Source organism: Lissotriton vulgaris, chromosome 3_2, assembly GCF_964263255.1.
Source record: "Lissotriton vulgaris chromosome 3_2, aLisVul1.2, whole genome shotgun sequence".
In the NCBI taxonomy this organism is placed as follows: Eukaryota; Metazoa; Chordata; class Amphibia; order Caudata; family Salamandridae; genus Lissotriton; species Lissotriton vulgaris.
In genome coordinates, this window is record NC_141690.1 from 148,504,367 (window position 1) to 148,532,216 (window position 27,850).

Genomic DNA, 27,850 nt, shown 5'->3' on the forward strand with positions numbered 1-27,850 from the left:
TTATAGGGGATTTGGGTGGGAAGTAATTTAATTATAATTAATTAAATATGTAAAATTAATTATTGGTATTTATTTAGAATTAATTGTTAATTGAGTTTTTATGTGTAATTAATAAAATTTTAATTGCCAATTAATTTAATTTAATTTAATTACTAATTATGTTAATTTTACTAATTTATTTTCTGTAGCGGGTTGTGGGTTTATAGGGGAATAGGGTGGGAAGTAATTTATTTATAATTAATTAAATGTATTTAATTGTATTTCATTTGAATTAATTGTTAATTAATTTTTAATTGTTAAATAATTATTTGTTAATTTTGTAATTAATTTGTATTAATAGGTAAAAAGTTGTAATAATTAATATTAATTAGTAATTTTAATAGGTTAATTATTATATTATATTAAATTGGTAATTACTTTTAATTATTTTTTATAGATATTAATTTATATTTTTTTAAATAATATATGAAGTATTTACTTTCCCTACTGTTGCACTCTCAGTAGTAGGAATAGTAATTTTAACCCCTACGCTATCCAACGCTTTCCTTACTGTTGCACTCTTTGGAGTGGGAATAGTAATTTTTACCCCTACGCTATCCAACGCTTTCCCTACTGTTGCACTCACTGGAGTGGGAATAGTAATGTTTACCCCTACGCTATCCAACGCTTTCCCTACTGTTGCACCCACTGGAGTGGGAATAGTAATTTTTACCTCTACGCTATCCAAAGCTTTCCCTACTGTTGCACTCACTGGAGTTGGAATAGTAATTTTAACCCCTACGCTATCCAATGCTTTCAATACTGTTGCACTCTTTGGAGTGGGAATAGTAATTTTTACCCCTACGCTATCCAACGCTTTCCTTACTGTTGCACTCTTTGGAGTGGGAATAGTAATTTTTACCCCTACGCTATCCAACGCTTTCCCTACTGTTGCACTCACTGGAGTGGGAATAGTAATGTTTACCCCTACGCTATCCAACGCTTTCCCTACTGTTGCACCCACTGGAGTGGGAATAGTAATTTTTACCTCTACGCTATCCAACGCTTTCCCTACTGTTGCACTCACTGGAGTTGGAATAGTAATTTTTACACCTACGCTATCCAACGCTTTCCCTACTGTTGCACCCACTGGAGTGGGAATAGTAATTTTTACCCCTACGCTATCCAACGCTTTCCCTACTGTTGCACTCTTTGGAGTGGGAATAGTAATTTTAACCCCTACGCTATCCAACGCTTTCCCTACTGTTGCACTATTTGGAGTGGGAATAGTAATTTTTACCCCTACGCTATCAAACGCTTTCCCTACTGTTGCACTCTCTGGAGTGGGAATAGTAATTTTTACACTTACGCTATTGTACGGTAATAATATTGGACATTATTTAATTTTATTATGTTACTATATATATATGTTTTAACAAATATGATGTAAACATTTTATTTTATAACTTTCAATAAATATTTAATTATTATTATAAGTTAATTTAAGTATTTTTAAGTATATTTTAGTAATTAATTTTTGATATTAATTTAATTTAACATTGTTTTTAATAAAGTTGATATTTTTATAAACTATATTTTAGTAAACGATATTTTTAACTCGATATTTTTGTTTTTACCTGTTTGTAGATACAAACTCGATATTCTGTCTGTAGATATTTTGTCAACGATATTTTTGATAGTCGATATTATGTCCCTCGTGATTATGTCAGTGATCCAGAATTTTCACAGTGGAGATGTAAGATTGTGTTTATTAGAACCCAGGACAAAGATCACTAAATTGCCAAAGTGATCTCACACACCTAAACACTCCATTAGTCTTGATAATTTATTCTACATTCACTTATACTTTTTTCTTTATTATTCAAATGTGGCTATTTCTCAAACACACTATGGTGAATATCAATACATGTTTCTTTCCATATAATTTACTATGCACATGGGCCCCTCACTACCTTTTTTGAAGGTCTTGATGCTACTGTAACATATTGTCCCTGCTTCTTTTCCTGATTATCAAATGGTAGAATTTTTTGGGATGTATTGCATACGTTAACTATGGTGCCATTCAGAACTAATATTGACTCATTTCATCATCCCCTTTCACTATTCCCTTAATCCCAGAATGATTTTACAGACCACATGAAGACAATAAGCTTGATTCTTAAAGAAATATTAAAACCCACAGCAGATTTATGAATTTCTGGAATTAACAAATGTCCCCAGGAATCTACATGGAAAGCTGCACCAGGCACATGTTTTCATGCAGATTCCTGGGAAGGTCTTGTGACATTTTCATTGGGATTCCTTTCTTACTTTGCAGCTTATCCATAGTGGAAAACTCAACACAGGGTAATTAGGATCCCCCAGCAAAAGCACATATTTTTCTCTGCCATAAAATGTTATATATAATGGTGTCATCCCCTCCACTACACCTCCAGCAAATCTGAGGATGATCCATTTCCCCTCCCACCCTCAAAGAGAATTGGCAAGAAAAAAATCTGACCTTTTCTAGAGGGAAAAGGGGATTGAGAAGAGTTTATTAATGCCCCAAAAAAGTATTTGCTAACTTCCAAGGCTAACCATTCCTTTCAAGAACTTTAAAATAAACAATTGTCCCACCCGTAGAGTGGGATTTACAGTTGTAAAGAACTGTGTTCTTGTGGCAGGGATCCCACCTTTAGAGTGGGATATACAGTTGTAAATAACTCTGTTGTTGTGGCAGGGCTCTCTGCACTCTTTAATTAGTTTATACCTGCCAGGAATCCCTTTGTGAATTCCTGGTAGACATAAAATGGGTAAAAACTTGTTTATAGCTGCATTTACCATTGTAAATAAGGACCGATATGAACAGAGTCTTCTGCTGTAGACTCTGATGTCCCTACAATATACCTTCAGACTAAGAAGCAATGTGCAGCAAGATTAATGGTTTTATTGATTGTTTCTATGTTTACCCTTAGAATTTTCATTCTATTGGTTAATAGATATTTACAATTTATTTGTGGATTTCAATGTTCAAATCATCAATCAAAATAAAGAAAGATTAAACATTAAATTCAGAAATATTGTTTAAAATAAGTAAATGTTTGTTTTTTGAGTAACCCTACTTAAAATATCCACAACTACAGACGCAAAACACTTACATTCAGACCTCATTGTACAAATATAATACTTACTACAGACTTGTCCCATACAATACTCATTCTTTCTTCAATTCCATTGACTCCTTCTGGAATTAAAGTGAAGTTGTCCTTTCCTATGGCTTTTTGTGCTGTACTGTAAGAACAATGCGCACTGCCTGTCACCTGTAGGTCACCGCTGAAATAAATTAAAACATGATGATTTTTTTTAAATAATCAAACTCACGATACAGGTTTTAAACAATATCACATTTCTGGTTTTAGCATCTGTTGGAAAGTGGGTCATTAGGAGTGTTCAATATGCATCTACCACTTGCAATAAGGCTCAAAATAAGTCTCAGTAAATTATTCGCCTGCTAAACCCTTGGTAGCTCAGCTGCGAGCAGGCAAGCTTAACATAGGAGATAAGTATGTAAAGCATTTCATAACAGCAATTCAGTGAATGATTATGACACAATACACAATACAAATCCCACACCAATTTCTAACAATAGGAAATATTTTTATCTTTAAAATGATTCCAAAGCGACAAAAATCCAATGTCGTAAACCGGAGATCTGAATTTTTAAAGCCACTGTGGGACATCTGGTTGAACTTGACCGGGACAAAGTTAAACTTTCAGGCCAACTGCGATGGAGCCCTGCACGGATACACTGAGTGGAAGGCCCTGGTCAAAATGTTACCTTTGGACTTAGAAACGTTTCTAGATCTTTTTTCGCCAGGGTCTCTCGATGGTCTTCATTAGCCCAGATTCAGTGAGGGTTCGCAGGCTTGACTTTCAGGGAACTCTTGGTGAAACTCTGGAAGTTGGACCTCCATAGCTCTTCAGCAGAACAAACCTGGAATCTGGGCCGGGTACCAGTTAAAGGTGGCTGGCTTGGCTCTCGCGGTTGAGTCGGTCCCCTTTTGGACCTTTTTTTTAAAGTTGCTCAAAACATCTGGAACTTGTTCCTGAAATTCCTCTTGAGAGTCCAAAGTGTCCAAAATACAATCCCACGTTCAGAAATCTCCAAGATGGTCTTTGAAGGTTTTCTAACACGATTTCCACAATGCACCTGGACAAAACCGTTACAAATCCACTGGACGCATTCCAGGCAGCGGTATCTTGGTGGTGATATTGCATGTGAGCTTTGTTATCCTGTAGCCTGCAGGAGTCCACTCTTTAATCCTTTAGAAGCAAGGTACATCCATAGGGCTGTGGTTCCAGATTGTCCAACAGGCGCAGTCAGTCAGAATGCAGGGGCTGGTGGTGCAAATCAAGGGTCCAGCATGGCAATACTTCATCTCTTAGTTTCAAGCATCAGATCTCAGAGGCTCTGCACCTCTCCCATATTTATTCAGTGTTCTCTGGGGTCAAGCAGGAGAACTCTCTTGTCCAATGAGGTGCAAGGCAACACCCCAGAGCAAGACCACTTCCTACAAAGTGTGGCATAATCTTCCCCCAGAAAACACTATTCCTCCAAAATTCAACATGGCTGAAATCTCAGTCCGGGTTCCGCAGCAGCCACAGCCCAGAAACTGCCCTCATCGCCGCCACCGATGACATAAGGACCCTACTTGACAACGCAGAAACCGCGGCCCTCATCCTATTAGACCTGTCAGCCGTCTTTGACACAGTCAGCCACCGCACACTACGAACACGCCTCTACGACGCCGGTATCTAAGAGAAGGCCCTGGACTGGACCACCTCCTTCCTCTCAGGCAGAACACAGAGCGTCCGCCTCCTCCCTGCCGCTCCAAAGTCACTGGGATCATCTGCGGCGTACCCCAAGGCTCATTCCTCAGCCCAACGTGGTTCAACGTCTACATGGCACCGCTCGCCCACGTCACACGACGGCACGACCTCAAAATCATCTCCTACGCCGACGACACCCAGCTGATCCTCTCCCTCACCAAAGACCCCCACACCACCAAAACCAACCTCCATGAAGGAATGAAGGCCGTTGCCAACTAGATTAGGAACAGCCGACTGAAGCTGAACTCTGACAAGATGGATGTCCTAATCCTCAGATCCACCATATTTGGCCTGGGATGATTCCTGGTGGCCGACCTACCTAGGAGCACCCCTACACCCACCGACCACGCACGCAACCTAGGGGTCATCCTCGACTTTACCCTTTCCATGACAAAGCAGGTCAACGCCGTCTCCTTCTCCTGCTTCAACACCTTCTGCATGCTTCGCAGGATCTTCAAGTGGATCTCAACCTAAACAAGAAGGACGGTCACCCAGGCCCTCGTCAGCAGTAGACTGGTCTATTGAAACGCACTCTATGCAGGAGCCCCGGCCAAATTCCTGAAACGGCTCCAACGCATCCAGAACTCCTCCACACGCCTGATCCTCAACATCCCCTGCCGCAGCGACATCACACCCCACCTGAGAGACCTGCACTGGCTCCCTGTCAACAAGAGGATAACCTTCAAACTCCTCACCCACGCAACTCCACAACACCGGACCAGCGTACCTCAACAGCTGACTCAGCCTCTACACCCCAACCCGCCAGCTCCGCTCCGCAGACCGCGCCCTCGCCACTGTCCCCCGCTTCCGAAGAGTGACCTCCGGCAGCAGATCTTTCTCCCACCTCACCGCCAAGACATGGAACACCATCCCCATCCGCCTGCGGCAGACCGATTACCTTCTAACCTTCAGGAAACTTCTCAAGACCTGGCTCTTCGAACAGTAGCAGCTCCCTCCTTCCCCTAGCACCTTGAGACCCTCACGGGTATGTAGTGCCCTTTACAAATGCTAAGATAAATCTCAGCAGAGCATGAAGACCTAACTAAACCAACTCACAGTATGGCTCATTTCCATAGCTCTCCACCCCCTAACAACTGCAGATTCCTTCCTTAAGCCGCCCATCAGGGTGCGTCAGAGGGGATGGGAGTTGATGGACCTGGCATTCCCGGCCTGTCCTATTCCTCCTTTGAAGCTTCCTACTTTATGACTCCTCTCACTACTCTGGCATTCCTGAGTAGCAGAGCTCTCTCCACAGAACATCTCTCCCTGGGTGAGCCACTTATCACTTCATCAATGCAGCCTGGCTACTCTTGTTAACTCTGACCAATCAGGAAAGACTGCAGAATGGGGGAATTTTGGTTTACAGATAAGAAAGTCGTATAACTTTTTTTCTGTATAGTTTAGGATACATTCAACAATAGCATATTGTTGGACTCATCATTACCATTCTTGTAAGTCCTTGAATAATATTTATTTAATTCCTAGCAATATTTATGTGTTCATGAACTATTGCAATGTTATCCTAAGTGGCTGGGGATCTACAATGGGGTAAATGAAAAGTGCACTTTCTCCAACACCAGGGCATATAAAATATATTTTATAAGGGCCCTGTTTATAGTTACATGACATGACGCCCCTGGGGCAACTAGGGGAGACCTTGGGGGTTATGGAAATGCACAAATATTATGGATTATCACTTTTTAATTGCCCCTACCACCAAAGTCGAGTTTGAAGTGAATTTATTTTTAAACACAGTGCTGCAACAAAGGGCTGCTTTTAAAAAGACCTAAGGTGCTCAGCAGTGCACACATGAAAGTGCAGAAAGGGCTGCTGGCCTATGAACTCCCATGCACTATTATATACTAGGGACTTATAGGTCGTTTAAATCCTCCTGCTCTATTATCCACTAGGGACTCATAGGGTAGGTCATGCCAACTGTGCTCATACCATAATATATAGTGTACCCTAATGCATGTGGGTGTTTTAACATGTGTTTTCAACATAGCACTGCCCCTAGGCCTGGTTAGACAGAGCCCAGGGACAGTCATAGTCAGTTACCACCAGTACCAGTCAGCAAGAAATGGGGGTGCACAGTGCACACAGCATTTAATATATTCTTAGAGTACATGCTCATCAGTGGCGTTATGCTGCCTAAATACATAATTAAAGTTGCAACAAATCAATTAGTGTTCAAGGAATAACTCATGTATGTCGCTTTTCTTGATGCATTCTCAGTTTTCAAATTTTGCATAATATCATATGTGTGGTATAGCATAATATCATATGTGTGGCAATGAGGTAAGAGACGATTTAGGTAACTTTTTATGAATCATGCGAATGGCACTTAGGTACAGCAGAAGGTTAGATAAACCAGTGAGAATTATCATTCATATGATATAAACTGTTTAAAAGTCATACCCTTTTCAGTCAGATATGATAGCTCAATGGATTAAAGTATTCACTGCAGGTATCTACGATTGACCTTCTGGTCACAAGCTCTAATTGCGAAGTTCCACACAACCTTTTATCCTTCTGAGGCCAATAAAATGAGTACTGGTCAGTTGGATATCAATAAACATCCCTCCATCATCTACCACTAGTATCTAGAAAACCCCTCTTGGCAAATGTGAGCTCTACAAAGACACCTGATTATATTATTACATGTGCAATACCTGGCCCAAATACTAGTGATAAGCCTAATATACAGTAAATTCCGCATTTAGCACTATTTTGATAATTACTGAAGTGTCCACAATGTGGAGTAGGCAGAGCTGATGCTTTGTAAATGAAGTCTCAAGAATGTCAGATTCTCACACTGCCAGGCTCCATAAAATGTAGTCCACCTGAAGAGATACACGTCAATTAACAAAGACGAATGTGTCGCTTTTTTTTGCTATCATCCTTGGAAGCAGGAAGATGTCAGTGGAGGAAAGGAAAAGACGAGGCAGACGCGCGGATACTGACCTTAAGAGAATAAATCAAGCTGCCTAATGAAACAGCGCGGATAGATGCCCGTCTATAAACAATTTTACCAATTTTAAGTGACATATACAGTCAAAGTGGAGTATCGGAAAATCCCACGCTAACCCTACAATAAAGTGGAAAGCTCTTTATTGCAACAAAGAGGAAGAATCTACTCTGCCAATTGAGAAGGCGCGAAACAGTATAGCTGCCCTGAGAACTCCCCGGGGACCAAATCAATTCCTATTGGGGAGGGTGGTAAAAAACAATCCCTGAAGCCGGTGACCCCAAAGAAACGGCAGTCCTGAGGAAGGTGCTACTACATCGAGTGTCCACAGCACCGAAACGTGTCGATGCATTCTTTTTTTCTTGTTGCGCAGAATCCAAACAGGGTCTAGGAAGCAGTAGATACTAGTCTATCAAGGGTACTACTGACTATACCACGTGCTAATAGATTGAAGACCATTGGATCTAGACATTTGAGTGGCACAGGAATCCATAGGCCACAGTGTAGAGGTTTTTTTTCATTATTATCTAGCACTTTTGTCTGTTATATCTGTTTTTTAATATGCTTTTTAATATGTTTCTTGTGATATATGAATTGTGATAAATGAATGTATGTTTGTTTATTGTTTAAACTGAATTGTTTCTGGACTTCTGTTTTTAAATATATGAATTTAAACATTTTCGCTTTGATATTTTAATCGGTTGATGTGTGTATAAAACTTTTGTAAAGATTTATTTTTATTAAAAAGATTGTGAACGTTCTATTTTAGCGTGGAATCTGATCTTTTTACCTCCTCTGTGACCATTTGGCCTGTGTGGGGGGGTAATTCATAGATGGTCGAAATACGGAAATAAAGTTCCCGTGTGAGGGTGCACCCAGGGATTCTCCCTAGACTAGATGTCAGTGTCTCTCCATAAAGATAATATTCTATTGAATATTCTACCGGAGAAGCTCCGCGACATTGTATTTAGAAATGGATTGCTTATAAATAAATGGAAAGTTAAAGTAAGTATCCTGTGTCTTTCACAGAGCTAACATTTACAATTGTGTTCTTTCTAACAGAAAAGGAAAAACGTCTCTATTCTATATGCAATGTTAGTTGAGTGTTAAATATTTTATGTAGGTTTATTTGGTGTTCCATGCCAAGATCAATCATCAAAGCATGGGTTCGTTTTCAATCCTCCTGTGAACATAAAAGAATAATTATTAATGGTTGTTTTTTTTCTATAAATTCACTTTGGATATGTGAAAAAAAAGCTATAATTGTGAGGGGAATAAATGTGATCAGTGTTCCTAATGAAACGTTAAAACCAATAGTTATCAGAGTCCCTGATAAGATGGTATGGCTTAAATGGGAGTTGTGCCATGCTCATATATTTTTCATTCTACAAGATATCCTCCTCATCAAGAACAGTTCATCATAGAATTTAAGAGTCATGTTTTCAAGTAAGAATCTGTAATACTTAAAGGGAAATATGAGTATAGAATTGCAGATCCACAGCAAACAGACACATGCTATCCAGTAGTCTTTGTGTCATGAGTGTCCTGGGAAGAGTGTGAAGTTATGTAAAATGTGTGATTACATGAAATTTGTCCTGGCGCTTTAATGCAAAAAAACAAGAAGACTCTGGCATTAGGGTACAGCCGGGAAAAGAGCCAAGTGTTTAGTGCTTTACAAAAAGACTGGAGTTTGTCATGGGTTTGCAGTTAATTGGGTAAATAGTTCCAGATTTTAGCAGCTAGGAAGGAAAATGACTGTCTTCCACCCACACATGACAACATCTGGAAATAACAAAAAGATGAGATGCTGGAGATGCTGAGAGATAGATGGTGTTAGACCTGGCATCCTTAGTGTGGTTTCCCCCTAATGTTTTGCCTTCAGGCCTACTGTTTTTGCTGGTCTTTGGACTCTGTACACTTTATCACTGCTAACCAGGTCTAAAGTGCTTGTGCCCTCTCCTTAAAACATGTTGAATTTGCTTATACACAATTGGCATCTTTAATTTACTTGTAAGTACCTAGTAAAGTGGTACTACCTGTGCACAGGGCCTGTAAATTAAATGCTACTAGTGGGCCCTGCATTACTGATTGCACTTCCCAATTAAGTACCACTTTAAACTTGTCTCAGTCCTGCCATTGCAGTCTGTGTGTGCACTTTTAAACTGCCATATCAACCTGGCTATGTATGCTCTTTACCAATAAATAACAGGAGAGAGAGGGTTTTTAGATAGTTTGAGAAGAAGCACTCTTAGTCCCCCTGTGCAAAATAGTCAAAATAACAAAAGATTACACGTTCCTTGACAGAGGAGAAGTCGGAAAAAGAATCACATTGGATTCTTTAGAAAGCCCTCACTCACCAACCTAGTTGGTGACATACTTCATCATCTGGCCCCACCAGGAAGGTCTAAAACCCCCCCGGTGTGCTTTGACACCAGAATTACTGCAGAGCAGGTTATTTTGTGTTCGAGTGATCAAATGATGTGAGATAAAAGTGACTAGGTTGTGTCTAAAAGAATTTTATTCATAGGCCAAACCAGCACGGTTAAAAAAGAAAGCGGGCGGTTGAAAAGCTGGATAGATATTTCAGCTATGCCACGCTATGTGCGGCCAAAATGTTTCTGCCTATCTGGATGCAAACTTGCTAGGCATTCATCAGGAGGACCAGTGTGCAGACCCCGGCGGTATGAGCGCGCCAAGGCCCACCCTGACCTGAACAGAAAAAAATGCTTAGAACCTGCTGTGTGAGGGGTACCTGCAAGTGTTCGGCACCAACCAGCTATCTGAAAAAGAAGCAGACACAGATAAACATATATATGGATACACACACACACACACACACACATTTTTTCCTGTTTTTTTTACACTATGACCACCAGGTAAGGGTGAGCCTTAGCGCTCATACCGCTGGGGTCCTACACTGGTCCTGATGAATGCCTAGCAAGTTTGCATCCACATAGACAGAAACATGTTGACCGCACATAGCGTGGCATAGCTGAAATATCTATCCAGTTTTTCAACCGCCCGCTTTCTGTTTTAACCGTGCTGGGTTGGCCTAAGTATAAAATTCTTTTAGACACAACCAAGTCACTTTTATCTCTCATCACTTGTAAATGTAATGTAAATGTAAATGTGTGTGTCTTGTAAAGCGCACTGCTACCCGGAGGCGTCCTGGCGCTATAGACCGCTGGGGAACCCGTCCTGGCTTTCCCTGTGAGATGTTCCCTCCAGGGTATCTCCAAGGTGAAACCAGGCATCCCCGGCGTTTGTGGGGGGCCGTTGTGGAGATGAGGCAAGCTAATGCCCAGAGTTGCCGAGTGTGATCCCTGGTTAGAGTAGGCACTGAGTTGAGAATTATCAAGTCCGCTGACCCTGGTTCACGACCCTGCCGCGTCGAGAATTGAACCCTGGTTCCGGGCCGTCCTCTGCTTCTGGGTCTGCCGCCTTTAACCAGTGAGCCAAACCACTCCACACTTGATCACTCACATACAAAATAACCTGCTCTGTAGCACACTGGGGGGGGGGGTTTAGACCTTCCTGGTGGGGCCCGATGATGAAGCATGTCACCAACTAGGTTGGGGAGTGAGGGCTTTCTAAAGAATCCAATAAGATTCTTTTTCCGACTTCTCCTCTCTCAAGGAAAGTGCACTCTTTTGTTGTTTTGACTATGTAAGCTCTTTGCCAGAACCAAACCTTTCGTTTTTATACATATAAATCACCCCTATAGTAGGCCCTGGACAGCTCAGATGGCAGGGTGCAATTTACTTAAAAATTAGGATAGGTACCCTTAAGCTTTACATGTTCTGGTGGTGAAAAGCTCTTAAATTTGTTTTTCACTACTGTAAGGCCTACCTCTTTGGTAGGATAATATTGGAGTTACCTTAGTACATTTTATTACTGTATTTTCCAAAAGGGGATAGGTAGCAAAGTCATGTTTGGTGTCTCTGGAACTGGAATTCAAAATCCTAACTTATTGTGAAGATGGATTTTAAATTACAAGTTTGGTAATGCCCCTTTTAGAAAGTTGTTATTTTCTTGCCTTAGCCGTTTGTTGCCTGCAGCCTCTCTGTGAATCACATGACTGGGTGTAATTGGCAGTTGGGCTTTGTGTATTACTCCTAGACAGCCACATGCAATGGGTGTGATTGGATGGGCCATCACTGGCAGGGTGGAAGGGAGAAGCTAGAGCCAGACCCCTTACACCTGAATAAGCTATGTCCTGTCTCCACACAAAGGGCTGCATACCCCCTGTAGTTAGTCTGCAGCCAGGGTCAGGAAGGCAGGGAATTTGTGCACTTCAATGGCATGCCTCTAGAAGCTTCTCCCTACTTCAAAGGCACAACTGGGTATAAATACTGGACCTCAGATACCAACTTTTCAGTATGCTTCTGGACATGTGGATAATCTTTCTGGAAGAAGGACTGCTGTGATTCTACAAGTACTGCCACTCTGCTGGACTGCGGCCCTGAGGAACTGCTGCGCTGCTGTGCTGACCTGCTGCTTTCTTGCCTAGGTGTGAAGGACAAGACCTACATTTGCTAACCCATAGTGACTCCAAGGCTAGTTGGCTAGCCTCCTGACCTGTAGCCCCTGGGACATAACAGGCTTCTAACAACCCTGCATCTGCACCTGGACTGTGCCATCCGTGAGTATACCCTGCCAAGTTGTGCCACCCCAGTCCTAGACCCTTGGAAGTGGGCTTAAGGTGCTCTGCCAGCATCTGTGGATCCAGCGGTATTGATGTATCTCCTCTGGTGCATAGCTCAACCCTTGAGCCAAACTGCTGCATCTCTGCTGCTGCTCGGATTGAACCTGTCAAAAGACCTGTATTGCCTGCACAGCCAACATCGCTTTTGAAACTGCCATTGCCCGATGCATTCTCAGAACAGGCCCTCGCATCTCTCATCAACGGCAGCCTTGACGATAACGCTGGACTCCACACCACAGCCTCGCAGTGCCTCAGAACTGATGCATTGCCCAACTGTGCGCTGCATCCCAGACACCGGACTTTGCAGCGCAAGCCCCATCATCAGGATACTCTGCGACAATGCAGGCTCTTCACATCTCGGACCCATGCATTTCTTCGACTGCACAACACATCTTCGACAAGGATCCGTAAACACTCAACAAACAGGATTTAAAGTACTGCGTACAGTGGGCCTAACTGGGTCCCTGCACGGTCGGCCTGAATTTGTGAGTTTGTCCTGGTCCAGCGCAGTCAGATATCCACAGTTGGCGGTTTGTGTTTTTGGCACAATTATGATGCACATGAACACGACCCAATTCTGATGGGCAATGTAAATATCTCAATATTTCCTGATTATAGCGGGCCTTGTTTATTTATAAAAGAAAGTCATATTTTAATAACTTGGTGTGGGATCCTTTTTATATGATGTTTTCATTATATTACTGTTCAGACATTTGCAAAAATACTTTACACATTTGCCTCTAAATTAGGCCTGACTGGTCTATGCCAAGCTACCAGAGGATTGAGCACAGGTTAATTTAGGGTTGGCTTATGCCTCATCCTGGGGTGTGAGCCCTGGTTGCTGTTTGACCGGGGCTCACACCCCAGTCAACCAACAACTCAGTTTCACCTGGATGGAGATAGAGAGGCCCAAATTGGTAGCCACAAAAATTGATGCAGAGAGATTTGAAAATGATTCTAACAATCACTCATAGCCAATGAAGGGTTGTCAGCACCTCAGAAGAAAATAAATGAGTGGGAAGCTCGTCAAAGCTTATTTTTTCAAACCAGAGACATCGGTTCACATCCAAAATTCATAACTGCACTGAAAATCACTAAAACTAATGTCACACATTTTCACTTATCGCTAATAATAAAATTCGTTTTTATGCATTGATTACCCCATAATCTCTTTTGCACATCAAATAACAACCCAAACAGAAACAGTAGCAACCTGAGGTAGGAGTGCTGCCAGGCGCTGACGTGGGGCAGGGGGAGGAGGGTACCTTTGGCGATGCAGTACACGCAACAAAATTCACTTTATTTATTTGTTTGTGTACTTACCTCTGTGCGGGTGTATTCCGGAGTTTACTACCCCCTACCCTGCCCCTCCCCCACCCCACATCAGCGCCTGGCAGCACTCCCACCACGGGCCGCTTCTGACCAGGAAAAACAATTCTTAGAAAATTGAAGAATAATACCATGCCAAGAGGGAGTTCAGATGATCCGGTGTGGTAGGATCAGGACTGAGAGGTGGTGATGTGACAAAAGCTGCTGCCTTGGCCCAGTTTTTGCTCCAATAATGTGTTCCATCTGTTCCAAGGCTTGCAGTTATAGGTTCTCCAAAAACCAATGCACCTTAAGGTAATGACATACAGGTTTGTCAGCTTTCCAGTGTTACATAAATCAATAGCTTCTTTAGAACTGTGTTCTGAAATAGACATCCATAAAAAACTGAAGCACAGATGGTGTATTGGAGTCTAGAGACACAGAAATTGTTTTTTTGATGCAACGCCTTCATAACTCAATTTTTCATGTTGAACAAAATAGAAGTTTAAGCATTCAGATACTTTGTGCTGATGACTGAGAGCAGAAGGTGTAAAATACCTCATTTCATCACACTCCAACTGCACTATAATTATTGCACAATATCAATGTGGCATTCATCATTCGTAATAACATTACAGTCTGCAGTCTATTTGATGGTCACAAGCACCTTTGCGGTACTGTGGGATAGAAGAGAATGCGTTTTGTAGATGGGTCTCAGTCCCTAAGTGCATTGCATAGGTGTGTGGGTGTATGTTTGGTTTGAAGCTTAGGAAGAAGCCTCAGGATTTTGTCAAGTTGGCAAATCTAGGTGAGGTACTAAGTTTACTCAAATTGATGATCCAATCAGTTGAAAGCTTGTAGTTTTGTTTTGGAAAGAAGATGATTTGAGGGAAGCTACATGTTCATGTGGTTAATATGTGTCTGTTTTTAGAGGATGTTTGCACAGTGCAATCTCAGTTACACCTAGGCATTTTATGCATGTTGGTGAAATGAGATAACATGTTTTCCTAGCATCTCGGCCTATATGTTGTAGAGTCAGCGCCAGTATCATGCATTGTGCCTCACAAAAGGGTGAGATTTGAAACTGAAGTTTCAATTTCCAATAAGAACTTATTGAAAACAGTTTGTGTGTATGATGTGAACCAATTTAGTACAACGTAATCAAATCCCATTTGATCCTGTACGGGAATGAGGAGACTATCAGAGTCATATGAAGTTGCACTAGTAGGAATTACGTTTTTTGCCTGTGTCATTTACGGTCCTGAGGAGTTTTTGTTCTGTACCCTGCCAGATCTATGTCCTGGCAAGGGGCCTACAAGTTGATGCTTGGAGATGCATTCTCTGCATGTTGATCCTGTTGAAAATAATATACTCACACTGCTGCATTGACATCAGAATATCAGCCTACTTGTCATTTCCCTTAGATAAAGAAAGAGTATGTTGGTGGATGCGTGTTCTGGTATTTGACACCTGAAATGTGGCCAATCTGCTTTGCCACCCCAGGAAAATATAAAAGTATCTTGAGTGCTCTGACAACCTTCATATTGTTTTAATTTGTCTCTTGTGCATTTTAGTTTAGCTGCTCCTCTTGTCTATCGCTGGTATTGTGTGTACACTGCATATCTTTCCTTTTGAGAGCCTGGACGCTTTTCAGGTAGCATTGAGACTAACCAAATAAATAAATAAATGAATTCAGTTGGCCTGACACACGCTCCTCAAGTATATTTCCTGGGTATGAGACACTTGTGATGGGTCTACGGTTTCTCTTAGACCCAGATCAGCATCAGCTTTCTTGAATGGAAGTCACATGTAAATGATTTTGAGGTCAGACAAAATGCTTCTTTAAATTGAGGTGTTTATGTGCCTCAACCAAGAACAACAGGAGAGAAAGGGTATGAATGTTCACTCTTGCACCCCTTTTCTTAATATTTTCAAACAACAGAAGAGTGAAAAGTAAGTAGAGGACAACCTCGAGAGAAAACACAAAGTGTCTAGAAAACAAGAGAATAAGCTCAGACGAAAGGGACAAAACAAAAACAAAAGATATTGTTAAGAACCCTCACTCAAATAAAGCTAAATGAGAGCAAAGAAATAGAAAAAAGGTTAAAAAGTGCAAGTTCGTGACTTTCAACTATTTTATTAATAGTCCGATTTGCACTGATTAAAAACAAAAGTGAATGGACTCATAGGTATGGCACCCTGCCGTGAGGAGTTTGTGTGAAAAAGGAAAAAGGAAAAAGGAAAAAGTTTTCTTTTTGTAAAAAAGTATATTATACTTACGGCTGTGAAGCCGTTTTTAGACCCTCGCAGCAATTTTGCTGGAGTCGTGTACCTGTAGGGAGGGAAAATTTCAGTAATTAGAAAAAACTGTCCCCAATAGATACAGTGTTACACCAAATGTTATTGGTATGTCCCATCAAAATTCATGTAACTACAATTTCAGCCCAACCATTCTCAAATTTTTATTTCACACACCGTTTAATTTGAGAATGGTTGGGCTGAAATTGTAGTTACATGAATTTTGAGGACACATTAAAATTCAGACCCTTCATTGCAATCTTCTGATTAGGATACTGATGTCACACGAAATCCGAGACACAGTGGTCCTTAGAATCATATATAGGCTGGACTGATATCTTGTGCCAACTATGATAATGCGACCACGACTTGGAAACACTTACTATGACTAGTTCACTATGTAGGTGTTTTCCTTGTTTGGGTGATAGGACATACCAATAACATTTTTTTACAAAAAGAAAACTTTTTCCTTTTTCCTTTTTCACACAAACTCCTCACGGCAGGGTGCACCTTAGGGCGTGTACACCACCGAAGGATGACATCTTAAGGTCCTGAAGAAAGCTGAGCGACTCGGGCTCGCCATAAGCAGAAACATGTCGACCAAATTCACTTGTATGGACTAGGGGTCTATCATAATTGAGGCCATACCTATGAGTCCATTCACTTTTGTTTTTAATCAGTGCAAATCGGACTATTAATAAAATAGTTGAAAGTCATGAACTTGCACTTTTTAACCTTTTTTCTATTTCTTTGCACTCACTTAGCTTTATTTGGCTTCACAAATCACCCTCAACACACACAAAACCAGCTCCGCTGTAAACAGGCGTCGAAGCACACTGGAAAGACATTAGGTCTTTCCAGTGGGAACCCAGTGATGAAGCATGTCACCACTAGGTTGGTGAGTGAGGGTTCTTAACAATATCTTTTGTTTTTGTTTTGTCCCTTTCGTTTATGTGCCTCAGACAGAGGTGAATACTAGCATAAATTGCATCAATTGTCCCAAATTGTGAAATGAGGCGCAGATATTTTGGATATAACTATGGGACATCTAATAACCCTACATAACTAGGTCTATATCTTTCAAAAGTAAATGTTCCAGTTAGGGAGGGAATTTGAATATATAGCAGTTAGTTCTATCCTGCTCAAGAAAATAGTTTTCTGCTTAAATGATAAATAGCTCTTTTGACTAAAAGATTAATTGAAGCATAATTCAAGAGGTCTGGGTTTGAATTTGTGTTTTTTTAATTGCTTTATTTTTTCTGTAATTTATTTTTCTTTAAATTATTAGAACAACTTTGTTGGTGCACACTATTGTTATGTATGTATTTCAATGTACCCAGTCACTTATACATCACATTTCAGTAAGTAGGTGCATTTGATAGAATATTTTGTTGAACATTTACATACATGATGCAATTTTTCAGACTCTAATATATAATACAATAGTTAATACATGGTGTTACGTTTAGGGTCCATTTAATATGTATATAACGTGAAAGGCAAATGATGTACATGATATTCTAGTGAATCTTCTCTTGAGCAAATTCATTAATAAGGAACAGTTGTGAGAGGAAATTTGTAGAGAACTAATCATATTTGCTTTTTTTCTGTATCAGTTTACATGAGATTTCCACAAAGCCAGGTTGGTAACATGCATTCAAAGATGGTGGAGTAGTAAATAAGAAATAAGAAATAACTAAATAGAAAGTAACTCGACCTCATGTGTTTCTCGAAGTGAGTGACTTTGTCTATGAGTTTTTTCAGTATTGTGACACCTGCTAGTGTTGTAGTGTTTTAAAATGTACAGTTCAATGCGTAACTTTGAAGCAAGTTTTTGTTTCTAGAGCCAAAGGAATAGTAAAATCTGGTCAAGATTCTGAATGAATGACGCACTTGCATATAAACTCGGCCCAAGTACTTAATCTTAAAATTGGTTTTATGTAAATTCAATGTGCATAATATGAAAACTGGATTTTATCATTCTGTGTCTCAAAATAGTTAGCCTACTTTACATAGAAAGCAACAGTGAGAGTACCTTTTTTCCGGGCATGAGCAATTACATCTGCGGCACTCTTACTCATCACTTTAGTGATATAGACTGGACAGTTGATGCGGCCTGCAAGAGTGATGGCACGGAAAGCAGCCTCTGCTTCCAGCTGAGAAAAAGTTAATGATGGAAAAAATAATTTTTCTCAAATTCTACTATTGGTTTTGAAATAAAACAATGCTGTAAATACATTTAGATATCCACTTATTTGGCAGTGCAGACAATATCACATATTTGCCACAACAGTACAAAAGTGAGTTTGAGAGTCGACTGGATACAGACAAATGTACTACATGGTCTTAGATAAATATGTAGCAGAATATAAATAAAACTACTATGTCATTTGGATCATAGATGTATTTTATCCATACAGTGAAAATGCAGGGAATACACATTACACCCCCATTTTAAACAGGGGAGTTTTTCTTACTGTAAGAAATTGAGTTATTAGTTGTGAAGAACGTGAGTCCTTCACAAGTAACAAGTCTGTAAGCAGAGCAGTCCAAGGCCTACTCAGGGGGGTGGTGTGTGCTATGACCCCGGCTTGCCGATATGCAACAACATTCAATAAATCATTGTCCAGTCAGTGCTTTTTCTTATGAAAAGGAAAAGTAGATTTACTACACCCACTCTACTAACACCTATGCATTAAATTGCAAATATATAGAATCAGGTAGATAGAAATACATTTGATGAGGCCCTCATATCACTTTACACCCCTAGTGTGTCATGAACAATATAACCACAATAGCCCCAACCTATAGTGATATAGTATCATAATGTAGGAAGTTGTCAATTTAAATGTTTTAAAATAATATGTTATTATCTATTAATAATCATAAAATTACAGACAGTAAAAACAATAATTTTACAGTCATAATTAGCCATGTATGGAATTACAATAACACATAATACATTTAAGAAAAGACCCAATAGCCTTGCAGGCCTCCTCATCAATTAAGAACTGTATAAAATGTACAGCGGGTCTACAACTTCTAAAATGTTTCTGCTTTAAAAGAGAAATTAAAAATCGTGGACTAAATAATTCATAAAATTTACAAAAAAGGTCAAATGCAACAATATTTGTTTGGAAAAATCACCACAAACTAACCAATCGGAAACATAACAAATTGAGTACTGTACCAGATCTGAACCTAAATAATAGCGCCTGCTCCCAATAGCCAATGCTGCGCAACAAAAAAGGTTCAATTAATAAATGATTAATGTTTTAATAGGAAAACTCATCATTATAAAAGATGATTAAAAAGAATTTTAACTCATCAGAGCAAACAATAAAAAGCACCTAAACCCCTCTATTGTTGACATGGATAACAGTGACATTTAGGTATAGTTCTCGTGTGAATCACACAGAAAACCCATGGATGAGACTGTCGGTATTGATAAACAAATATATCCATCGCAAATAGGGTCTACAACAGTATCCTGTAGCACAATAATGTTATATATACGTTAATAAAAGACAACCACTCCTTATTAGACATTTTGGTTTCAGATCCTGCAATGTTCCAAATAATGATACTCAACATAGAGGAGGGATATACTACTTGAATAAAATTGGATTGAGAATGTTCGCTCATGGTGTAGGCGTAGGGTGGATCTTCGATGCAAATGAGGAGCGGGGCAGGATAGAACGTAAAGTGCAAAGGAGTTAAGGGTGTTCAAGGCAAGCAAGTCCAGTCTTCCTTCAGGCCTCAGACAACAGGGAAGACCTCCTTCTGTTCTTCACAGGTCCATGAGTGTTCTGAGGAGAAGTCTATGGGGTCCACTTTTATGCCAATTGCCATCCTGTGGGTGGAGGGCAAGCCTTTGACTGCCCCCTCTAAACCAGTTCTGGTCAGTTCCTCTACCCTCACTGGGGTTAGTGTCATCCTGATTAGAGAGGCAAAGGGGAGGCAGGCTTATCTGCAAACTGTTGTATATTCTTACTTGGTTCAATATGGCTACTTGGTGTCTGTAGTCCTTTCTTAGTGTGTCTATCTTCTAACCTAGTAGCGTTCTATCTGGTGTGTGGGATTCCAGCCTTGGCAGGTGGTCTGGTCAGCTGTGAGGTTTACTGCTCTGCTGTCTAATTCTATGTAACTTAATAAATCCATCTTATTAACCTGAAGACGTCTGAAGTCTTGCTACCTACATAATACTATTTACAACACAAACTTTATCGGCCAGTGAAAAGGTAGCAATTCTTGGAAGCTCACGAAGGAGCTGGACATAGCCCCTTAGCCCCTCGTGATAAGGGAGGAGTACACCTCCTCTCTTTCAGTGCCTTTTGTTCACTGTCTGGAAGTAATACGCATCTCACCACAGGGGAGTCGTCAGCGGGTCAGGTGACAGATGGACACTGGAAGAAAAGCCTTTTTGTTTTAGGCAGGAAAATGACAACTTTCTAAAAGTGCCATTTCCAAAACAGTAATATAAAATCAGTTGGATTTCAAATTATTAAAATGAGTCCCTTAGCATGTATAAAGTGTAATGTAAACATGTTTTAACCTATAGGAGAAACAGCTTTGCCGCAGTGAAAACAACTTTGTAGGCCTTTTACCACCAGGGCATGAAGAATATAAATTATACATGTCAGACTTTTTAAATATAATGTACCCTGCCCTTTGAGCATTTAGGGCCTACCCAGGGAATGGCAGTTTGAAAACTGCACACCCAGGTTGCAATGGAAGACCTCAAGACTTGTTTGATAGTGCTACTTTAGTGGATGGAACAACAAGGACTGCACCCCACTAATACCATTTAATTTACAAGTCCTGGGTACTTGTAGTACCCTATGCTAGGAATGTATAAGTACATTAAATGTGCCAATTCGATATATGTCAATTTGGTTGTGTTTAGAAGAGAGAGCACATGCACTTTACCACTGGTTAGTAGGACTAAAGTGCGCAGATTCCTAAGGCAGACACAAACGGGCTCCAAAAAAGAAGGCAAAAACCAAGGGGAATGCCATGCAAAAGATGGTCATTTCCAACAAGAAACCAGTAAAAAAAAGAAACTTGGAGAAATATTAAAAAATTACATCCATTTATAATATAAAGACAACAAAAATAGGTTACCTCTTCAGGCCTGCTTAAGGCATGTCCCTCTGGTCCTGTAATTCCCATCTCCAATATTCGTTTTTGCTCCTGCAGATGAGAAACACATATTCAAAGTTATGAAAACAATTTCAAATATTTTATCAGGCACAACACTCTTTCAAGCTGCCCAAAAACCACCTGCCAGTGTAATCAAGTAAACTTAACAATACAAGTTGAACTTGTTAAAGACAGTGCAGGCCCTCAGACTAGAAGACCTCATACAATGTCTGTAGACAAAGTTATTAAATTGCAGCTTTAATGTGTGTGGTAATTAGTATGGGTAGTCGTATTCTAGGTACAGGAAAAAATAAAAATGCATTCCTTGGAAACGCTGTTGAGTACACGTGAATCGCAGAAGGGAAACTAGCAGACACATAAACTCTGCCGTGGTAACAAATTTGAGGCTTGCTTATGGAATAGGGCAATCAATATAAAAACTGGAGATGATACAATGTCGGGGAGATTAGATGAATGGATTTGGTCATTGCCTTCGGAGAATGAAGTATTATATTGTTTCATTCCAACATGATGCATGCACATGCCCAAAACAGTTATACTGGTTGTGAGTTGCAATTGACAATTGGCATTGTTAACATTACAGATGTACTATTAGTGAAGTTAAAACTACCTAAAAGAGAAGTGAGATATCCAGTGCAGTGCTCATTGACTTATAGATGGAGAACACAAGGTTTGTAGTAACAATCAGCGAAGAAAAAGAGTTGCTGCTTTCATGATAGGGAGAAGACTCAATGCAAGCATGAAAGCAATGATTTTGCACATAAGATAATCCATATAATGATTCATGTGACTGGAATCTAGTTACATGTTGATATCTGTATGCATAAACATACTGTGGATGCAGTAGCTCCTTAACCTCATATGGGGTTAAATAAGTGACCATGAAACACAAAGTGCACAACCTTTGTTGCTCAGCAAGCGGTTCCATTTAGTTAGACATTCACATTACCTGAAGCTTGAGGAAAAGAGACAGATGCACAGGAACTGGCCATTACTGCTGTGTAACAACCAGAGGTTGTATAAGTAACTGCTGTCAGGAGGAATGCATCTTCAAACATTGTATACAGTTTTGAGTGCTAATTCGTCTAAATGCTATAGTTCTAGTTTAACCATATAGTATGTACACAATTTGCACTTAAAACATCATCTAAAATACAAAATGTTCTAGGCATATATATTTTCCCTCATTTGGAAAAAGTGATTTTATATGATGAGTCAAATCAGTTACCTATTTAAGAGGGCCATTTCTGGGGAGTAGGCAATATTAGATTCTTTCAAAGGCATTACATCATATATCTGTGTAGTATGTAGACCCCCTTACAATCTATCTGTGAATAGGCTGCATATTCTCAATACCTTGGGAATCATTGCTCATCCACTGCTACTGCTGTGAGGTTTATCTCACATTGTAGCCTAACATTAATCACATTTCTTCGTTCCTTCCCCATATTCTCTTAACAGTAGCACTATTGCTACTTCATGGGGTTATGAAAATTATACCTCGTAAACTGCAGTCAGGAAATTGTAATGCATCATATTAAAAACCTCCCACTACCAAGGTTTCATGTGGGTTGGAATGCCCTGTGGCTAAACATTCTCCCTCTTGCCAAGTATGTGTGCCCGATGGTCGCAATAATGGACTAGCATATCAACACCTCTGGAAGTAGTCAAACAACCCTGAGATTCAGTTATTCCTGGAAGCCAAACATACTCATTCTCTATAACGTTTCCAGCTAGACAAACGAAAACATCTCTGCCTTACTGCTGGTGAATGGGGATTCCTTGTTTGTCCGGTTGTTGCCGTGGGCTGTTCCCTGCACCTGTGGACTTTCCTCTTCTGCCGCAGTTCCTCACCGGACCCGCTCCGCGGGTCCCGCTTCGTGGTGTGGAGAGAGGCGCACTGCGGTGAGAGGGGCTCTGTTCCTGGACTTTGGATTTTGGCGTGGACACAGGCAAGCTCAGGGCTGCGAGCGGACCCGCAGGGACTCAAACTTCCAGGAGTCCCTGCGTGAGGTCAACCCACAACACCTGGGTCGCTCTCCCTGACTGCCCCGCCCCCGCCCCACTTTTACCCTTTATTACTGCACTGTGACACCGCTGCGCGGGAGCGCGCGGAGGGCGCCGGGAGAAGCCCGGGACAAGGGCGGGACCGTCTTAGGCCATCCTAGGCCGGAGTTGGCTGGGCTGGGCCTACTCTCTTGCTTTGGTCTTCTGGTTTTTGGTCCAATTCTCTGATATAGTGCCCCATACTTTATTAACAAGCTTTAGATGACATGCCGTCCCCGGCAAGGGAGGGCACCCCCATGAAGCTGGGAGGAGTTAAAAATAGGACCTTAGAGAACTACTTTCCTCGGGCTGTGGGGGATGGGGACAAGGAGAGCACTTTAAACCGGCTCAGGGCAGAGCGGAGACGCTCTATAGACAACCTGAAAAATAGACCCCTTGGAGAATATCCCACCATGCCTAGTGAAGAGTCGACCCCAATAGACGATGTCCCACTCCTGCTGAGGGATTGTACAAAAACCCCCTTAGTTTCACCCATGAGTGTAACCCCAGTGAGCAGTTTAAGCCCCAGTAGGGTGACTATTGATCTAATCTCTCAACCTCCCCCAGCTCCGAAAGCTAGGAAAGCTAAACCTAAGCCAGCTGCTGCTCAAGGAGTACTTGGGCCCCCCCCAAACAAACGCAGGAGGAAGACGAGGTGTGCCCAGGGAAAAAATAAACCCAAAACCCCACACTCTGAGTTTGGGAAGTCATTTAAACCTCCCATACCGACTGTGACACTAGTGGACGAATTACATCCTAAACCTACTGCACAGGACGGTTTGGCTCCTGTTTCGATTAAAGACATAGGAAATAACATTGCTAATGTCCCCCTTTCCGTCGCCCCGCTAGGTAACCTGGAATTTCTGCTCAGGTCACTATTGTTGCCAATTAGTGAAAGTATTAAAAAGGTTGAAATTAGATTAACCATCCTGGAGGCTACATTAAGTAGCATGAAAATCCCGGCTGGCCTTCAAGGAAGGCCCCCTGAGTCTATCCCCACCCCAACAGCCCCCCACCAGCCCCCAAAAAGCGCAATGAGTTTAGCCCCCACACAGGCTGCGAATGTGGTGGCCCCTCCACAACCCCAGAGGATTAACCCTGTACCAATCAAGTCAACTAAGCCCAATGGGCCTACTCCCCCTGCAGACTCTGTCCTCCCGGCACAGTCCATAGACAGTGCTGTACTAACACCTTTAATGAAGCTTCCTCCCAGGCCACGTAGACCTAACTTACCACCAGAGGCAAATGACTTCACTGTAGTTATGGCAGGTGTCCCCCCGCTAGAAGCGGGTGAAGCTGAGGATTTTTGTTCCCTAAAAAGCAGGGTAATTAAGTGGCTAAACCTGAACAGACCCCTACCAGTACATTTAAATAACGAAATTATAATGGTTAGAAGGGTTCCATGGGTGGGGAGAACATATAAATCCATTATAGGGGATTGCATATTGGTGAGCTTCAGGGACGCTGGAACGGTCTCTCACATATGTCAAGGAAAGAATAGATCTCGGGTATCAACCATCCAAACCCTTCAGGTGTCCTTCTTCTTTCCCCCTATCCCTGCCCCTGTACATATGCTTCGAACCAATGATAACTGGGAGAGGGTTGGTCGGAGGGGTGAACGCCACGAATTTCACTCCAGGCCATTATTTAGCCGCCCAGAGCCACCCCTTCATACATTCAACCGGTTTAATTGTCTGAATGGTCTAGAGGGGGTGGATTGACAAACGGATATTGGTCTCCTGGGAGATGGGGGTAAAGGGGTCTTGGCAGTAGAGTCGGAGGAGCACAGTCCCGTGGCAAATGCCATCGAGTTGTGGCGTGAAGCCCGTGTTAGACGGACCTAGGGCTGTAGATATTGAATGTATAGGAGGGGGACATGGGCTGGACACACAAGAGCCAGTGTGTGAGATACAAAGGGGGCCCCATGGGGGATCAGAGCAGGGTGGTGAGGCTCTGAGAATGATCTCATGGAATATAGCTGGTCTGGCAGGTAAAATCAATAATAAAGAGTGGCTCGACTATATTAGGAAATTCCATGTAATCTGTCTGCAGGAGACATGGGCAACAGAGAATAACTTTCACTTGCAGGGGTATAAGTGTTTCTTTGCACCCGCGCAAAAATCTAGTTCAGGGAGAGCCATGGGAGGATTATCTATTTACATAGATTTAGACCTTCCGGGTAGTTGGTCTTCTCCAGACTGGAACTCCCATAGGATTCAGGCAGTCAGGTTCTCTGGGAAGGGGCTAAGATTTGTAGCCTTTAATATCTACAATAACGAGATAGCGGGAACCCATACCCCTCTTGCAGCCGAATTGGATTACAGGTTGGGCCAGGAAACAACAGTCCAAAAAAAGGGGCAGCCATATGCGCTGTTGGTTATGGGAGACTATAATTGCCACTTGTGCCCGGCATTGGTTCAAATAAACACAGACTGGTCCCAATGTCCTATGGAGAAGGGGCCGCATTTTTCCCATACATCGACAGGGTTAGCTTTCAGTATGCTCCGGCTTAACTATGACCTTGTGCATACTATTAACATGATGGGTACGCAGGAGGACGGTACACTCCCACCCACATTTAAGGGTAGAGGATGCTCATCCTTCATAGACTACATCCTGGTCTCAAGATCTCTGATAAACAAGATAATTAGTGCAGGGATTGAATGGAGTAGTTTCAGTGACCACAACCCACTGGTCTTGGAGCTGATGTATAGGGTGGGCTCAAGAAATAGAGACCATCGCACAATCATGGAGAGGGCAACAGATCAAGGCAGGAGACTAAAGTGGTCCAAAATAGACGGGGAAAAGTTTTATAAGGACCTGGTGGACGCTGGCAAATTTGCCATTAATGACTGTTTAGATACAGAAGTGCACGGACCCAGGCTACTGGAAGCATTTGATCAGATTGCTAACCTGATTGATGGCTTACTAAACTTACTAGTGTGCCCTTAAAGAACCACGGTAACCCCCGATGGTTCGACAAAGACTGCTCCAAAGCTTTGAGGGAGCTGAAAAGCTGCCTTAAATCTAAACCAAGGGTCCCCCAAAAAATCAAGGCGTGTAGAGAAAAATATAAAAAAGAGAATAAGAGGAGGAAACTTGCCTTGCAGGCAGAAGCGTGGGCAGACTTAAGAGAAGCAGGGGAAAGAAAGGATTTAGCGGGTTTCTGGAGAATCATCAATAATCCAACTTTCCAGGAAAAAGATACCCCGGAGATAGGGGCTAATATCCTCCCAGAACAGTGGGTCACCCATTATAGGAGTCTGTATAACCATGAGCCCGGCACTACTGTAGAGTTACCGGTTATTCCACCTCAGGCTCCACCGGTTGTATTTACCATCAAGGAGATCACTGCTGGGATAGAGGGTTTGACTAAAAACAAAGCCCCGGGTCCCGACGGAATTCCCCCGATCTGTTTCTGAGTAGCATTGAACTCTGGGCCCCTTTAATGACCAGGGTCATTAATACTGCCATTACCTGTGGCCTGCCACAGTCCTGGTCCAAAGCGATAATTGTGCCGATTTTCAAGAAGGGCAATAGGGATGATCCCAAGTGTTATCGCCCGATTTCCCTGATTGACGTATCGGCAAAACTCCTGGGTAGGGCGATCCTTAATAGACTGTCCGAGTGGACCGAAGAAAATAACATTTTCTCGGACACTCAATATGGATTTAGGACAGGGAGGTCCACTAGTGATCAATGCCTGAACCTTTACATGCTGACTGCCAAATATACCATGACTAGCGATGAATCGATCTATATGGGATTCATGGATTTGGCAGCGGCATTTGATCACGTCAATAGGGAGAAATTGTGGTTCATGATGTCTAGTATGGGGATAGAGAGTGGCCTAATTAACATACTGAGGGAACTACATAGCGACACCACTGCTAAGGTTCGATTCAATAGGGAGGGGGGACTGACCGACTCTTTTCCCTGTATGAGTGGAGTCCGACAAGGCTGCATTCTCGCCCCTTTTTTGTTCTCCCTTTATATTAATAATTTGGAGCAGTTTCTGTTAGGTTTAAAGGCAGATTGCCCAAGGGTGGGGTCGCGTCATATTCCTGTTCTGCTTTATGCAGATGACGCGGTGCTGATTGCACGCACACCCAGGAGCTTACAAATCTTGATCGATGGATTTGTTAAGTTCATGGGTGCCTTGGACCTCTTTGTTAACTTGGGTAAATCCTATGTGCTCCTGGCTGGAAGAAAAAAAACTTCCTCCAAATTCACTTATACAATAGGAAGTCACATTGTAGAAGAGGTTAAAACGTTTCCCTATCTTGGTGTAACTTTTGATGGTGCCTTACAGTTTGATTCCTTGGTGGAGGAGCGCTGTGGTAAAATGATCGCATCTAATGGGGCAATATCTAGCTACGGCAGGAGGCTAGGAAGATGGTCCCCGGAACAGGTGATGAACTTGCATAGCTCTATATCATGCTCCAAAGTAATTTATGGGGCAGAAGTATGGGGCTTTGCTAATATCACAAGAA

The 27,850-nt window shown here is 41.7% G+C and overlaps 1 protein-coding gene across 2 annotated transcripts in view; it reads right to left on the bottom strand.

Moving 5' to 3' along the window:
• Positions 1-27,850, bottom strand: part of CRMP1 (collapsin response mediator protein 1) — a 237,900-nt gene that overhangs the window by 60,332 nt on the left and 149,718 nt on the right. For both annotated transcript variants that reach the window (XM_086964105.1, XM_086964106.1), the window contains exons 7-10: positions 21,273-21,341; positions 18,184-18,304; positions 14,003-14,159; positions 3,171-3,312 (exon numbers count right to left, since the gene is read on the bottom strand). In XM_086964105.1, coding sequence (XP_086820231.1) covers positions 3,171-3,312; positions 14,003-14,159; positions 18,184-18,304; positions 21,273-21,341 — 489 coding nt within the window. The remainder of the gene's footprint in view (positions 1-3,170; positions 3,313-14,002; positions 14,160-18,183; positions 18,305-21,272; positions 21,342-27,850) is intronic.